At 35.9% G+C, this 15,402-nt stretch overlaps 2 protein-coding genes across 7 annotated transcripts; both read left to right on the forward strand.

Moving 5' to 3' along the window:
- Positions 1 to 446: 446 nt before the first annotated feature.
- On the forward strand, positions 447 to 5,856 carry LOC135650934 (CBS domain-containing protein CBSCBSPB5-like). 2 transcript variants are annotated; one of them, XM_065170643.1, is made up of 14 exons: positions 447 to 667; positions 1,330 to 1,498; positions 1,599 to 1,731; positions 1,816 to 1,986; positions 2,196 to 2,274; positions 2,414 to 2,527; positions 2,607 to 2,673; positions 3,971 to 4,076; positions 4,148 to 4,206; positions 4,516 to 4,625; positions 4,707 to 4,834; positions 4,909 to 4,994; positions 5,083 to 5,172; positions 5,531 to 5,856. In XM_065170643.1, the coding sequence occupies exons 1-14, from the start codon at positions 555 to 557 to the stop codon at positions 5,705 to 5,707; spliced, it is 1,602 nt and encodes a 533-aa protein (XP_065026715.1). In that variant the 5' UTR covers positions 447 to 554; the 3' UTR covers positions 5,708 to 5,856. The 2 variants fall into 2 exon arrangements, with proteins under 2 accessions (XP_065026715.1, XP_065026716.1); XM_065170644.1 differs by lacking the exon at positions 2,414 to 2,527 and having other exon boundaries at positions 449 to 667.
- A 1,479-nt stretch (positions 5,857 to 7,335) lies between these two features.
- Positions 7,336 to 15,036, forward strand: LOC104000107 (J protein JJJ2-like). Of its 5 annotated transcripts, none has more exons than XM_065172352.1 (3): positions 7,336 to 7,621; positions 8,046 to 10,790; positions 14,358 to 15,036. In XM_065172352.1, the coding sequence occupies exon 2, from the start codon at positions 8,169 to 8,171 to the stop codon at positions 10,476 to 10,478; it is 2,310 nt and encodes a 769-aa protein (XP_065028424.1). In that variant the 5' UTR covers positions 7,336 to 7,621; positions 8,046 to 8,168; the 3' UTR covers positions 10,479 to 10,790; positions 14,358 to 15,036. The 5 variants fall into 5 exon arrangements, with proteins under 5 accessions (XP_065028424.1, XP_018675523.2, XP_009420332.2 ...); XM_018819978.2 differs by having other exon boundaries at positions 8,046 to 10,785; XM_009422057.3 differs by having other exon boundaries at positions 8,080 to 10,785.
- The last annotated feature ends 366 nt before the right edge of the window (positions 15,037 to 15,402 follow it).

Here is a 15,402-nt window from a genome sequence, read left to right on the forward strand (position 1 = left end):
AAAAAGATTTATTGATCGAACTTTATAATCATATTAAAATTTGCTATAATTTGGTTCTAACTCAAAAGTTTACTAAAAAAATTGATAGAGTTTTTACTCAAAACTATGTGTCATTTACATGTATTATGATAGTAAATAGTTATGAATTGATAGAAATTTTCGAAAAATAGAAAACTGATTCTTTTGAGTACTTTTAGGTAGACATTATATTTTCATACTCTTCCAATAACTTTTATTTTTATTATTTTTATTTAAATTTAATTTTGTTTTTGTTTTTTTAGAAACTTAAAACAAGAAAACCTTTTTTTTTTCCAAGTAATTCGTCCAAAAATAATTCTGTAGGTTATATCGAAGCTTGCATTCGCCGGGAAGAGGAGGAAACCCGGATCTCTCCCATGTCTCGCGGGTCCGATCCGCTCGCCGTTGCCGGCGATCGGATTCTACTCGGGGGTCCCGGAGAGAGAGCGGCGATCGTCTGAGGTATAGTAGCGGCGGCGGAGGAGACTGGTGGGGCTGGGGGTGGGAAGGGGCGTCGTTCATCGTCGGATAAACTCATGGACGGCCATGGCGGCGGCGGGTCGTCGCGAAGGAGTGCATCCGGGGGGAAGAAGGCACCGGATAACGGCAGCGGTGGTGTCGTCGGGCGGACTTCTATAACTCGCTCCCCGTGTGTTTCTTGCCCCTTTTTCTTGTCGATAATTCTCTTGCTCGATTCATTTGGCCTATCTCATTGGCTTCGTCTTCTTATAATCTTCAATAGGTAAAGGTTGATTTTTGTTCCTGGTTTTGTGATATATCTTTGGGTTGAACATCGGAGATTAGAGGATTCATAACCTAGGATAAAACGGCTCGGGCTCTGTACTTCTTTTGGTAGGCTTCTTGATCGTAGATAGATGAACTTGTGGAACTTGATGTTTAATGAACGAAATCAGGGTGCTTTCGCCGTAGCATTAAATTGTTTAGGTCTCTTTGTCTAATTCAGCTTAACTTTGTCACTGATAAGTCATCATTTGTCTTTATCGGCGTGAGCACATCGGCTCTGGGGCCTATACAGTTTTGCCGTTCCCGGATGAACCCCAAAAGTTGATCGTTCTTGTATTACGATCACTGCAATGATGTGAGCTAAATTTAATATAATGTTTGCTTGAACAATTATATCGTAACGTAAGTAGGCAAGTCTTTGATTGTCTCATTACTGCTACTTAATCTTTGTTCATGTTGCTGGTTGCTGTTTAGCTACTTCTATAGGTTAGTTTGACATACTATCCACAAGTGAAAAATATTGCAGTTATGGTATTAAATATCTTATATTTTTATCCCTGATGGCAGGATTCTGATTGGAGACAGAAATTTAAGGGGAATACGAGTGTCAAAGTCCTTAACACTAGCTGAAAATTCTACCGTGCATGAAGCCTGCCGTAGGATGGCTGTACAAAGGGTTGATGCTGTATTGTTAACAGATTCAAATGCATTGCTTTGTGGAATCCTAACAGACAAGGTTTCGTTTGTGTTATGCATGAACCTTTATTAGAATGGAGTTGGAGTGTTGGAGACCATAATGCTGTTTATGTTTTTTGTTCTTTTTTCTCTGTTGTAAGGATATAACCACAAGAGTTGTTGCCCGAGAACTAAAGCTTCAAGAAACTCAAGTTTCAAAAGTGATGACTCGAAATCCATTTTTTGTGCTTTCGGACACATTGGCGGTTGAAGCTTTGCAGAAAATGGTGCAAGGTTTGTATCATGGAACATTTGAGGCATCTCTGTCCCTTTTATATCAAATTTGTTATCAATATAACTTCCTCCTGCAACTTTCAGGAAAGTTTAGACATTTGCCCATTGTTGAAAATGGTGAAGTCATTGGCTTACTTGACATAGCAAAATGTCTATATGATGCAATAGCACGCATGGAAAGGGAAGCTGAAAAGGGAAAGGCCATTGCAGCTGCTGTTCAAAGGATGGAAAAGCATTGGGGCTCATCTTTTTCTGGTTGGTGGATTAGATATGTACTCTAATTGGATCCTTTATGCTCTAAAAAAAATCTTGTTTATTATGATTATGGCATTATTTATTTTGCTTAAAAACATTATAGTTTTCAACTTTTCATTACACTATTCAAAATCTCTGAAAAATGATTATTGCTTGGCAACTAATTAATCAGTTGAACTCATAACAATTTTAAGATTTGTGCTCTCTAGGTCCTGCGACATTTATTGAAACTCTTCAAGAGTGGATTTTTAGGCCACGTTTATCAACCATCATTCAAGAGAACTCGAAGTAGGTAATATTATATTTTGGAATTTACATACTGATGCATCATAATATATTACTCTTTTGCTTGCTAGTAGCTGACCAAAATATTGCATACGAACAACCAACAATTTTTCAATTTGCTGATGGTGGAACCTTTTCCTAGGTTTGTTACGGTCTCACCAACTGATTCAGTGTTAACTGCAACAAAGAAAATGCTTGAGCTGAAAATAAGTTCAGCAGTCGTAACAATTGAAAATAAACTTCAGGGGATTTTGACGTATGCTTCTTAATCTTATGTTGGTCGTCCTTATTTAGTTTTGTCCTTTTGCTAAGCACTTTTTCGCTTTATTGATCAGTTCAAGAGACATTTTAATGCGAGTAATTGCCAAGAATGTTTCTCCAGAATTGACTCCTGTGAAAAAGGTATCTCATCGGATACATGCTTTTTCTTGTCATTGTTCGTCCCCGCTAAGTTTCTGTTGACATTGATTTTCTGGAGATTCTTTTTGCATGGGACCACTTTTGTTGCAAAGAAAAAGGTGGAAGAAAATTTTCCACCAAAGAATTCTTTTCTTGGAGTTGTTCGGTTGCATGGTTGCAGGAAATTGAAAAAAAAAACTGCTTCATTTAAATTTTTTCTTGCATTTGAAATTTATGAAAAAAATATGAAGTGAGTCTCTTTTTGGAAGAATATGTTGAAAAGCCGTAGGAAGAAGTTCTCTTTCGTTTTCAGGATAAAAATATATAAAATGAAATCCAAACTTTTCATAGAAGTCAGCAAATTCAATCTCTATAATATTTCCTATTAATTAAACAACAAAAAAGAGATTTACCAAGAAGAACAGTTCTCTATTACCCTGGCGACCAAATAATACCTTGGACAAAAAAGTATGAGTAAGAAATGACTTATGAAATTTTGTAGCAAAAAATAGTGGCTTGGAATTTTCGGACCTAATTTATCTCTCATATTATGATTTGCAGCCATTTTAGAGTTTGCAATTTAATTAAATCATTTTTCCTCTTAATTGATACTCGTTTGTACTCTAATATAAACCATGTATTCATGGATTAAGTATAGGATCATCCTGTAGGTGCTAAAACCTATTGGGTCATATCACATTGTGGATCCTGATTGCAACTCCAATTCTTTTATGCACTGTAACATAATCATGTTCTCTTCTGTGTATATGAAATATTACTTTGATTCAACAGAATTAGAAAAAGAAATACTTGGAATTTTTTATTTTTTGAATATTTTAAGAATATATTGATTTGTTTTTCATCACATCTTGTTATATAAGATGCCCAAATTATATAGTTGAATTATGTTGTTTGCAAATGGTTTAATTTATCATTCTTATTTGGAATAAAATTATTTTAATCTAGATTCATTTTGAAGTCAGCTATTCGCCTGTAAAATATGTAGCTGAACAAGTGCAAGTTATATATAAAACTTCACACCATTGTACACCAATTTCTATGCTGGTAAAGAACAGACAGTAACATATGTTACATACTTAATAGGCCAGCGACTTTCACTAATTTGAGTTCGTTTAGAGGTGAGCAAACCTGATTTGTTGTGGTGACAAATTATTCATTCATGCCTTTGTTTTTCAGTATCTTATTTTTCTCAATTTGATTCTTCAAGAACTCACTTTTATGTCTAAGATTCTGCTGAAGAGATATGCTTTACTTTTTTTCCTTTAATTTTAACATTCAGGTCATGACTCCAAATCCTGAGTGTGGGACAATTGATACACCAATTGCTGATGCTCTCCATACAATGCACGACAGGAAATTTTTGCATCTACCTGTTGTAGATAGAGGTATGCTTACCCATGAGAAATGGAAGATGTTCTCCTCGATTGTTACTTAGATAGTTTATGCCTTGCAACAGATGGGGACGTTGTTGCAGTTGTTGATGTTATTCATATTGCTCATGCTGCAATAGCTGCTGTAAGTCATTTGGTACCTTTCTTGAGCTATTCCGTGTCTGGATCTGCTTGATCTTTTCAATCTACTTAAGACGGCATGCCAGCATCATTTTCAAGTATAATTACTGAGCTTGAAAAAATAAGTGTGCTGAGAACTAACTTCAGAATTTGCAAACCTGATGGCGTCAGTCACATTACAATTGCCTGTTTTGAGAAGATGTTACAAAAAAAAAAAAAATGTCATAAACTGGGGAATTGGATGTATTGGATCATGCAACCAGTGTCATTAATCAATGATGCCACATGACAATGTTCTGTATTGGATATGTAGGTGGGAAGCAGGACAGGTGGTGGAATTGAAACAGCAAGTTCCATGATGCAGAACTTTTTGGATTCTGCATTGTCCCTACAACCTTTGTATCATGATGATGATTGTCAAAGGTTTCTTACTGTTATCTTATATCAGTCACCGAACTCTTTGTTCATCAATAACATCCGTATCTCACCATAGTAGCACTTCAGTGAAGGATCTACACAAGTTACCGCAGATACAGAAAGATCATCAGCCTTTTATCCACCTTCAGACTTATCAGCTAGTTTTGGCTTTAAGCTCGAGGATAAACAGCAGAGAATGCATAGATTTAATTGTGGTATGGAGTCTGATCAAAATTTCAGGGGAGTAGTTTGGTTTTAGGACTAATCACTTTTTAGTTTCATGGTGCAGAAACACACAGCTTGGCCGATCTTATAACTTGTATACTCCAGAGCGTGGGTGATGATATCGATAGAAATCATCTTCCACAGATATTGGTAATTATCTAGCTGTTTAACTATAGAATTCATGTACCTTTTAGCTAGTTACATATTTGTCAACATGATATCTTGATGATGTGTCCAGTACGAAGACGAGGACCATGACAAGGTTATCCTTGCATCAGACAGTGACCTTGTAGCGGCAGTGGACCATGCTAGACAATCTGGTTGGAAGGTATCATGTTTCTTGTTTGACACTGGTGGATGCCAACATGTTTGATTAAGTTCTCAAAACTTTTCTTTCATATAACTCTTATTGTTGGTTAAGTACAGTTGAAGTTCCACGAAGATATGTGTGTTCATTAAGGACAAAATGTGGAAACCAATTGAGATAGTTATGTTGAAAGATGTTAGGGAATACTGATCTAAGGACTAGTAGCCATTGGTTGGTATTCAGATTGAAGTATAGTGAAGTTATATCCAATGGTTCAAACAACACTCTATGTTGCATTCTGTTATTACTGAACATTACAATCGTTGAAGGTGATAATGGAATGGATTGGATGCTTATGGTAAGCTCTTCTATTTTGCAGAGTTTAAGGTTGCATTTGGATTTCTCGGGTTTGGGTCACAAGAAGAAGGGTCATGGATCAGGAGATCTTGAGTGTGCAGATACGGATGCATGGGCCACTGCATACAGGTCTGTTGCAGCAGGTGCAGCGCTAATTGCTGGTATCGGAGTAATGGCTTACTTGAAAAGATCAGCATAATAAATACATCAGGATCAACTCCAAATACTCATAACTACAGAAATTTTTCAATGAGAACTCCGAGGAGTTGCTTGAGAGTGTATAAATATCTTATATGATATACTTTGTATCTGTTTCCTTAATATGCAGAATAAAAAGGTCTTTGGCAATTTGTGTTACAAAGCTTGTCTTTCCCTTCCTGTTATATTCTCTTGTTATTGTATAAAATTAAACATAATTATTGGTTGATAATTGCTTTTGGCTTAACTTGGCATTCATTTTCTGCCCTAATTAGGATCAAGTGTGATGTGTCCATATATAATCATGGAGTATTTTGATGGAGTAATTTGAGTTGATTTCATATCTGATGGCTTCTTGAAAATTCTTTTTAGTTGTTACCAGTACTTTCATTTTGCTCTTATGGAAAAAATAGCCTGAAATAACTAGAATGGTAACATCAATGATTTGATGATGGATAAGTAAATAATTGTGTAAAAATCATAATAATATACTTTTTTGATGATAGCAATAAGCTTTATGGTGACTAATCCTCCTATCTCTATCATCATTACAAGGAAAATGAACTGTTATATCTTCAAGATTATATGCTTATCTTCAAGTATATAAGATTGTGGTGCATTAACATTTTTCAATGTTCATGCACATCTGTTTTTACATTTATTGTAGTTGCTTGTATAATATTCATAGATATAATGCCAATGTTGGGAACACCTGCATCCCCTACTTTCCATTCCCCTTCTTTCTCTTCTTTTGAATCTTCTCAATTATAGTCTATGTTAGATCAATAAAACTAGTAATTCATGATGGAAAGCCATGGAGGATTCCAGAAACAAGAAAAGTGAAGGGATTCAACTCTCTAGGAGTTCTTATTTACTAGTTTAATAGAGATGGGGTATCTTTTCAAGTGGTCCATATAACTCCTCTAACCTAACTCAAGTTAACATAACCAAACTTGTATGCCTTTTAATTGTATCCTAGTTAATTTAACCAAGGAAGTCAACCAATCTAACTCTAGTCCTTGGCCTAAGAAATAAACCTTCCTCTGCATGTTTCAATATAGGAAGAATACATCATCTGATCATCAAATGAAGCATTTAAGAGGAAGAAAACACTTGCAAATTGAAGTATACTTTGTCTCATACTTAATCTGTAAAATATATTTTTAGAACATGATTTTTTATTATATGATAAAAAAATTCAACTCCACCTCCAATTTCGAATTGCAAAACTAATACTTCTCATAATCACATTTCACATTGAATAAATGAAGAGGAGTAAATGTCAAAATAATACTAACCATGAATTTACAACCATAACCATAATTATGAACTCTATTCTATTATATCAACAAGCATTAGAGATTAAAGACAAATGACATGCTTAATTATCCTTTCTCAAAAGTGAATAAAAATAGAATGTGGGACCCATATATAGGGTTAGGGTTGGGATTTTATTTCCCTCAACTCTAGTTAGGGTTTATTTTTTCATATATGTATATATGTATATATATAAATATATATATATATATATTTTTGAAGTGTGGTTGGGTTAGAACTAGGGTTAGGGTTAAAAAAAAATGCTATAAATGATGGTGGAGAAACACCCAAAAGTGACCTCTCCCCCTTTTGGGTATTTTGGTATTTGGGAGTTGTGTGTATGCTTGAGAGGGGTTTTCATTTCGTATTGTGGGGCTTCTCATTTTGGATTTGGGGGGTAACCCGAATCGGTGATGTAAGAGCTTGAAATCCCCGCCAATCCCCTCGATTTCCTCCAAATTGGTAATCTCTCCGTCTCCTCCACCCGCCTCGCGCTTTCTGGCGGATCTGATTTCGCCGCCGGCCCCGCCCGGTTGCCGGAGATCGCGCCGTCTAGGGTTTCTAGGTTCCTTCTCCCGGAATTGAGTTTTTCGCCTTGGTAAACCTAATCTCCTTTCGTGCGATTTGTTTTTCGTGCTTTCTTCTTCTTCTTTTATCCGTTGATGTTTTTTCTCGTTCTTCTGCGTGGAAGCCAGCATGGTGTTTTCAAGCTGTGAGATCATTCCGGTCTCGTTCTTGCCCCATTGTTGACGTCTTTGTAGTCGAGATCTTGAGCTCTTTGCAATACCATTAAATTCGAGTTCATGCATGTCGTTTTAGTGGGAATGGATTGACGAAGTATGTTGGAGCTTTGGTTTTGTTTCGCTGGTGATTGCTTTACTTTTTACGTCTGCTTTGGGAAAGGATCTGTTGTATGCAATCAGGCTTGAACTTGTGATTTTTTTGCTATTATTGTTATCGTTTGATCCCACCCCAATATACTGAAAATCTTGAGTTTTGGTTGCCTTTCGTTCTGTTATTAGGATTGAGGCGAATTATTAGTTTCCTGTATTGAAGGTATTCTGAGAGCTGCTGCTGTGCTGTACATCAAGTTTAAATATAAGATGGAAAGGGAGCATTTCTGATTGTTGGAAGAAGATTGGAGAATGGAGTGCAATAAGGATGAGGCCGTTAGAGCAAAAGAGATTGCTGAGAGGAAGTTCTCGGAAAGGGATCTAGAGGGTGCCAGGAAATTTGCTATGAAGGCCCAAAATCTCTTTCCAGCGCTTGAAGGCATTGGCCAGATGATAGCAACTCTAGATGTTCATGTTGCCTCGGAAGAAAAAGTTTACGGTGAAAAGGATTGGTATGCGATTCTCAGTGTCAGTGCTTCAGCAGATGAAGATACAGTGAAGAAACAGTACAGGAAGTTGGCTCTCCAGCTTCATCCTGACAAGAACAAATCTGTTGGTGCTGAAGGTGCTTTTCAGCTCATTTCTGAGGCATGGAGTGTCCTATCTGATAAGTCTAGGAGAACACTCTATGACCAGAAGAGATGTATTAAAGTGTTCTCACAAAAGACTTCCCGACCAAACAAAAATAACAATTTTTCTAGTAATGTTAATGGGTTTCACAAATCTGCCAACAGTGCTGCATCAAAGGTGCATTCTGTGAAGAATAGCACTAATGTGACTCCAGCGGTTGCGCACTCTTCACCTGAGCCACCAATACCTGAAACATTTTGGACATCTTGTAATAAGTGCAAAATGCAATATGAGTATCTCAGGGTGTATCTTAATCATAATCTTCTTTGTCCAAATTGTCATGAGCCTTTCCTAGCTAAAGAGACAAAGAGTTCTGCCAATGGATTTAGTTCTTCGGGCCCTTGGTCTGCATCTCAGCAGTGTCAACCGAGCTCTAACCGCAACTCAACAAGGAAAAATGCCCCTGGACTGGGGAGAAGTAACTCGACTCTTCCAGGCATGGGATCTTCGGGGATCCAGAATGGAGCAAATCTGGGTTCTTTGAATAACCAAAACTTCCAGTGGGGGCCTTTTTCTAGAACTGCAGGAGTTGCAAGTGCCACTGCCTCATCAGCTGCTGCTGCCCAAGCTGCAAATGTTGTCCATCAGACCTATGAGAAAGTGAGAAAAGAGCGTGAAGAGGCACAAGCAGCAGCTAGAAGGGAAGAGGCTCTTCACAGGAAAAATAGTAACCTAAAGAGGAATGCTAGTGCATGTGGAATTATTAATGTAGGGTCAAATGACACATTACCTGCAAAGAGAGCACGAGGCGTTGGCAAAGACGCTGCGAGTGATAGTGCAGCAGCTTCGGCAGAACAATTTGGTGCGTTTGAAACAAATAGGACAAGCGGGGTTAATGGAGACTTCTGCAAGTTCAGAACGGGTGTGAGACATAACAACTTAGGTAGGGAGTTTTCCCATATAGATATTCGAAGTATGTTGATTGAGATGACTAAGTTAGCAATACATAAGAAGCTAGAAGATTGGAAATCTGCTGCCACTGAAAAAATAGATGCAAAAGAAAATGTGAAAAAGAAACAAAAACTGAGTGAAACTGACACTGAAGAGGTAAACAATGTTGTTCATCGCAATGCCACTAATCAAGACAGAGTGGTTGAGTCTATGAGTGATACTGAACAGTTTGCCACTGAGAAGAACTCATCTAATGTCCAATCTTCTGATTCAGATAATGAGTGTAATGAACCAGTGTCAATAGTTGTTCCTGATCCAGATTTTCATGATTTTGATATTGACCGTTCAGAGCGATCTTTTGAAAGTGATCAAATTTGGGCAACTTATGATGATGAGGATGGTATGCCTCGGTATTATGCTCTGGTTCAGCAAGTTATTTCTTTGAAACCTTTTAAAGTGCGCATGAGTTTTCTCACTTCAAGGTCAAATAGTGAGTTTGGGCCTTTGAATTGGGTTGCATCTGGTTTTCCTAAAACCTGTGGTGATTTCAGGATAGGACGATATGAGGTGAATGATACAATTAATATTTTCTCTCACAAGGTCAGGTGGGAAAAGGGCCCCCGTGGTGTCATCAAAATTGTTCCGAGAAAAGGTGAAACATGGGCTCTTTATAGAAACTGGTCTCCAGAGTGGAATGAACATACTGCTGATGATATTATTTATAAGTATGATATGGTAGAAGTACTTGAAGACTATAGTGAGGAACAGGGTGTGTCTGTAATCCCTTTAGTGAAAGTGTCTGGATTTAGAACAATATTCTGTCGTCACCTGGATCCTATGAAATTAAAGAGAATACCAAAAGAAGAGATGTTTCGGTTTTCACATCAAGTGCCTTCGTATTTACTGACTGGTGAAGAAGCTGAAAATGCTCCTAAGGGTTTCTTTGAGCTGGATCCGGCAGCAACTCCTTTAGAGCTTCTTCAGATAAATGAAAACAAATCAGAAGTGGCTGCGGAGGCTGTTGAACAGGCAGTCAAATAGTTGCTAACAGTTGGTATTTGTTAAACTTGCAGAATCATTTAACCCCAAGTGCATTTTGACATTTTAGTTCCCATATTTGTATAGTATCAAAAGCTTTTTGGTTGGTGTTTGGGACAAAGTTGGTGGAAGATTTCTTTGCAGTTACTTGTGATAGATGTTTTCTATTCATCTCTGACCAGAATTTTTGTCTGCAACTGAGGGGCAACCGAGACTTTCAATATTTGTCGAATCCAGATTCCAGAGATTAATATTGTTTACCAAGCTTTTACTATTGTTTCGTTTGGAAAATTGGTGCCCTCTAATATTGGTAAGGTGATACCTATCATCCTATGTTTATTGTACTCAGCCAGTTGACTTGTGCATGAGCTTTATATATTCCATGAATTTCATATTTCTTCATTACTTACTTTCGTACTCTTAGGTGAAGAAATTGCATTTATTTCTCTTTTATCTGTGGTACCTGTATCATAAGTTTATTTCCTAATTGATGGTGAATTTGTACCTCAATGACTTCATGTTGAATTGGTAGACAACTCATTCCATTTTTGATATATTCTTTCTTATTCTATTTTTGGAGAGACACTATTATTGTTGTCTTCTTATGTTATCTGGTTGTGTTATTCAACCTTCCAAGAGGTTCCTGTAGTTCATCTGTGTGCTGGGATCTAAATTTGTTTTGAAGGATCTTGTAAAAGATAAATCATGTCATAGTGCCAAATGTGGTGATACCAAATGTATCAGTTTCAAATTTCCAAACTCAGTTTAATTAAGATTAATGAGTAAATAATATGAAACTCATTGAAGAAGATTTCATTACATTAACTGTGCATGGAAAATGAAGATGAGGACTTTGAGATAACAAAACCAAGTATGCAATAACAGTATTGACATTATCGAACAAAAAAAAAACCTAAAGATACAAATGCTGCCAAACAATGTTAGTCTAAGAGGTTAACTCAATTGTAGCAGCATTCTAAACTTCATAATATAGGGTTTTAAAAATACATTTAGATTCATAATGCAGGTTATTCCCGGACCACAGGACCAGCAAGTTAAATTCCAGACCTCAAATAAAACAAACATATCAGTTTATGTCCTAAGGTTTCGCTAGTCAAAGCAGAAAACAAAATCAAATCTTGTCTATGCTTTATGTCAATAGTTTGAGCACTGATCATAACGTGGAAATGTATCAAGCAATGTTGAAGAATTTTGGTTAAGATAATATATACTTCTTAATCTTTTCTGGTTGTTTCCAAATATATTACTTTTGGATGTCATTTTTTATGCAAATGAGATGTGGATAATTTGTATGACTCGCTTGTAAATGAACAATAAATAGGTGACCTGCTGTGTTATTTTTCTTTCTAGCAGCCATAAGTTTCCATTTGGTTGTTCACTTGGCAGGTAGTTTGCCAGTGCAAACTAGGTCTTCTCTAGGCTTGAGGATTTTATTTCCAAGATTGTTGATAATGGAATCTTTGTATCACAATAAAGAGCAAAATTTTAAATTTTGAGCTAAGATAATGAGCTCATAATGCAACAAATAGTTTTTTTAAATGTGTTTATGTTTTATATCCCTCAAAAATTCTGGTGAGGAGAAGGTAATCGATGTCAATAAAATGTTGCCATGGAAGTTCTTAAGTGTTGATTCGAAGGCTTCTTACTCCAATACATGTTGTTTTTATGATTTTGATCCTAAATATTATTTGAATTTTGTCTACAGCCAATTGTGGCTCCTTTTTTCATCTGTTTTTTGCCTCACTTTATAATTTATATGTTCATGAATTTATATTATTTAGATAACCATCATGGTAGATGTATCTATTATTATGGGTAAATGTGGTTAGAAGTAGATCAAATGATTGAGGGGAGCGATTGATTTAACAGAGATTGCTCTTCTCTGTCTTGATTGTTTTGGAAATGGCTCACGGATTTGTTTGCTTATATAGCTTCTATCAGTGTTGGTCTGCATTTTCTCAATGTTCAATGCAACTTACCAAGTATGCATACAGAGGTTGACTGCTTATATAGAATTTGATAAATAGGATATCTTTGTGGGCATGCTTGACATTTTTGGCTGGGTTGTTGTCCCATAGCTTCTTGCAAATGCTTGATCTGGTAAAGAGTAACTATCACAGTCAGTAGAACCAAACTTCTCCAGATTGAGTCAAAAATGATACCTTATTTGTGAATTTTGATATTATGTAGTACTAATAATTCTTGTGTATTTGCTAGCTCAAAATATTTTGAAGGTTGCAGCTAATTTATATGGTTTTGGCTTTGGCGTGTTTTCAGTAGTGAGATCTATCTAATCTCCTTGGCGCAGTATCATACTTTTGCTTGAGGAATTCACTCAAGTCTTATCATTCCTTTAAAAGCGTGCAAATTCTCCAAATATTGTTGTTAAGTTTTAGCTTCTTATGTTTGTCATCTTTTATGCCGTACTAGGACATTTTTTCTGGTCATCACTAGTAACTTAGCTCATTTTTAAGATTTTTCATCTATTGAAACAGTCAAAGAGTGATTGGAAGCTGGAACATAAAAGTGGGCATCATTCTTTATATTTATGCTTTAACTTTTTGTAACACGATACTCGTATTATGGAAATAAAACCAGGCTATGACATTGATCATTAACATTGTCATGAAGAATGATATTATTTAAACAACATAGTATTTGTTACTATCCATGTGAATAGCCAAAATCATATTTATATTTGAACATGCCATAGTCTTGCCAATTTTCATGCTAGAAACATAATTGGCTAAAGTTTGTGTGTCATCATTTTTTCATGGCTTTATAATAGCTCAACTTGTAATTTTTGAAATGGTTTTAAGTTGAATTGGAGAAATTAAAAACACTTGTGGATTTATGATGTAAGTGCTTGCTTCCATATCAAGATTTGTGTGGCTAATAAACTTCTTTCGACAGGAAATAATATCATTCTTTTAACATACCATTTTTTTCTAGTGCTTGTGATGTAGGGCTAGAGCTTCAACATTTCTGATGCTTGGATGAAGATAAATAACACTTAAGATTTATCACATACTTCTGATTTATGATTTTGACAAGACAATGGGATGTGCATTGTTCTTGTTAATAGAGTTTACATGATGCTGCTAATATGTTTACACTTGATTGAGGTTAATTCTTTCTGTCCTTAATAGGAAAACTTAGAGATAAAGGTAAAGAATGAACAAGTGATTGTGTTATTAATTGCTCATGTTGGAAAACTTGAGTCCTAGTTGACTAAATCATGGAGATTGCCTCATGATTCTTTCTTTAGTATGCACCTTGAATTGTTATTTAGCAGTGCCATCTTCCCATGTCTTGTTTATGAGCTGGAGAAATGGTTTAGAGACTCGACTTAGTCTGATGGTTTATCAAAAACCATTGAATGTTGTATTGTGACTTAATGTTTACATTCAAATTAATTATGGTTTGATAGAGGACAAAACGAGCTGAAACTATTCAAGAGGATATGTATATGTTCAATGGAAGAAAAAACCTAGAGATGGCCATGGTTTGACAAGGTTAGTTGATTTGAATTTAATGATATGGGAAAGGTAAAAGAATGCCAAAGTAAATTTTACTAAAAAACTAAAAAAAAAAGATATTCAAATTCTCAAGTTAAGTAGGGATATTCCCTTACATAAAGCTCAGTAGCAAGAAAAAAGTCCACCAACCCCGAATATTTAAGATGTCATGCAATATTGTATCGTTGTTGTTGTTGTTCACATTGTTGTATCATGAATTTGATTGTTTTCCAAAGCTTTGTTATTTTTATATTTTTTTAAAGCAAATTTTGCCAAATTTCTAGAAATATATTGTCACCTACTTCTGTGTGCTAATTTCTACCTTTCTCTTTTATTTTAACAGCTTGAGCTGAACTTTAGAACAGAAGAGAGGTTTAATGAATATACGCACTGTCTGCAGACAGCTGATAGTGCAAGCTTCAGAGATTTGGCACAGTGGAATTTGATCTGATTGCCTCTGGATGTTTATTCCTTGGGATCTTTTGCTAAATTGGGTACAAATTTTGCAGTTTTTTCCCTTTTTCTTTCTTCACTTGTGACTACTCAAAAAGAAAATATCAAGGTGACAAGTTTAAAGAAGTGCGTGGAAATTTGTTATCGGTTACTGATGCTATACTACTGACGGTGGTCTTGTTTCTTGCTTGCCATATCATGCAGTGATTGCATCGCTGGAAAATGGTTGATATTCGAAGACCTAATTGTTAAATTTTATAGAACATTCAGCACAAAAGTTTGCTCTTTTTTCATATTCTAAAAATTTGTCGGTTTGCATTTCAATCAATTCTCACTTGGAATGATGAAAGGCTTGACGCTAGTAGTCATGGCTCTGTCGAGCAAACTTAAAACTCATATTAACCCTTCTGGATTCCTGCGAGGAAATCTTATGGAACTTGTGTTGTTTTGTAGATAAAAGTCAACCTAGTACTATAATATTTGAGGTGGGTGTTGTAATCTACAGTCCATGAAATCCTATCATGGATGGAAATGTCATGGATGGAAATCTAGCTTTCTTTTTTGTCATATATTGCCACTGTCATGAATTGTTTCTGCAAAGCTTTTCCTAATTTCTTGTAGCTAGATGCATCCATGTTCTGCATTCTGTTACTTGCTGGAGTTGTCAGTGGCAATGTCTGTCATCAATCATTTGATGAAGGCACTTCTATCCCTACTTATTTGCTGTCATAGGCTGGCCTTTGATTCCCCATTTAACCAGTGACACAGATATTGTTCTTCCTATATTGTATATTTGATTGAAGGCTCACGCATTTGTCTTTTGCTGGCAAAACTTTACTCCATCCTAATGGTTTCTAGATTTAATAGGTGTAAGACCGTTTGTTTCGGCCGCCATTTTTTTGGTGTGCCGATCTTATGAGCATAAACTGTGATTA

The sequence above is a fragment of the Musa acuminata genome, chromosome BXJ3-10 (genome assembly GCF_036884655.1).
Source record: "Musa acuminata AAA Group cultivar baxijiao chromosome BXJ3-10, Cavendish_Baxijiao_AAA, whole genome shotgun sequence".
NCBI lineage: Eukaryota > Viridiplantae > Streptophyta > Magnoliopsida > Zingiberales > Musaceae > Musa > Musa acuminata.

Coding starts and splice junctions, on each gene's coding strand:
- LOC135650934 (XM_065170643.1), top strand. CDS start 555: ATGGACGGCCATGGCGGCGGCGGGTCGTCGCGAAGGAGTGCATCCGGG. Junction 4,077..4,147: donor TCTACCTGTTGTAGATAGAG/GTATGCTTACCC, acceptor GCCTTGCAACAG/ATGGGGACGTTGTTGCAGTT. Junction 4,207..4,515: donor CTCATGCTGCAATAGCTGCT/GTAAGTCATTTG, acceptor TTGGATATGTAG/GTGGGAAGCAGGACAGGTGG.
- LOC104000107 (XM_065172352.1), top strand. CDS start 8,169: ATGGAGTGCAATAAGGATGAGGCCGTTAGAGCAAAAGAGATTGCTGAG.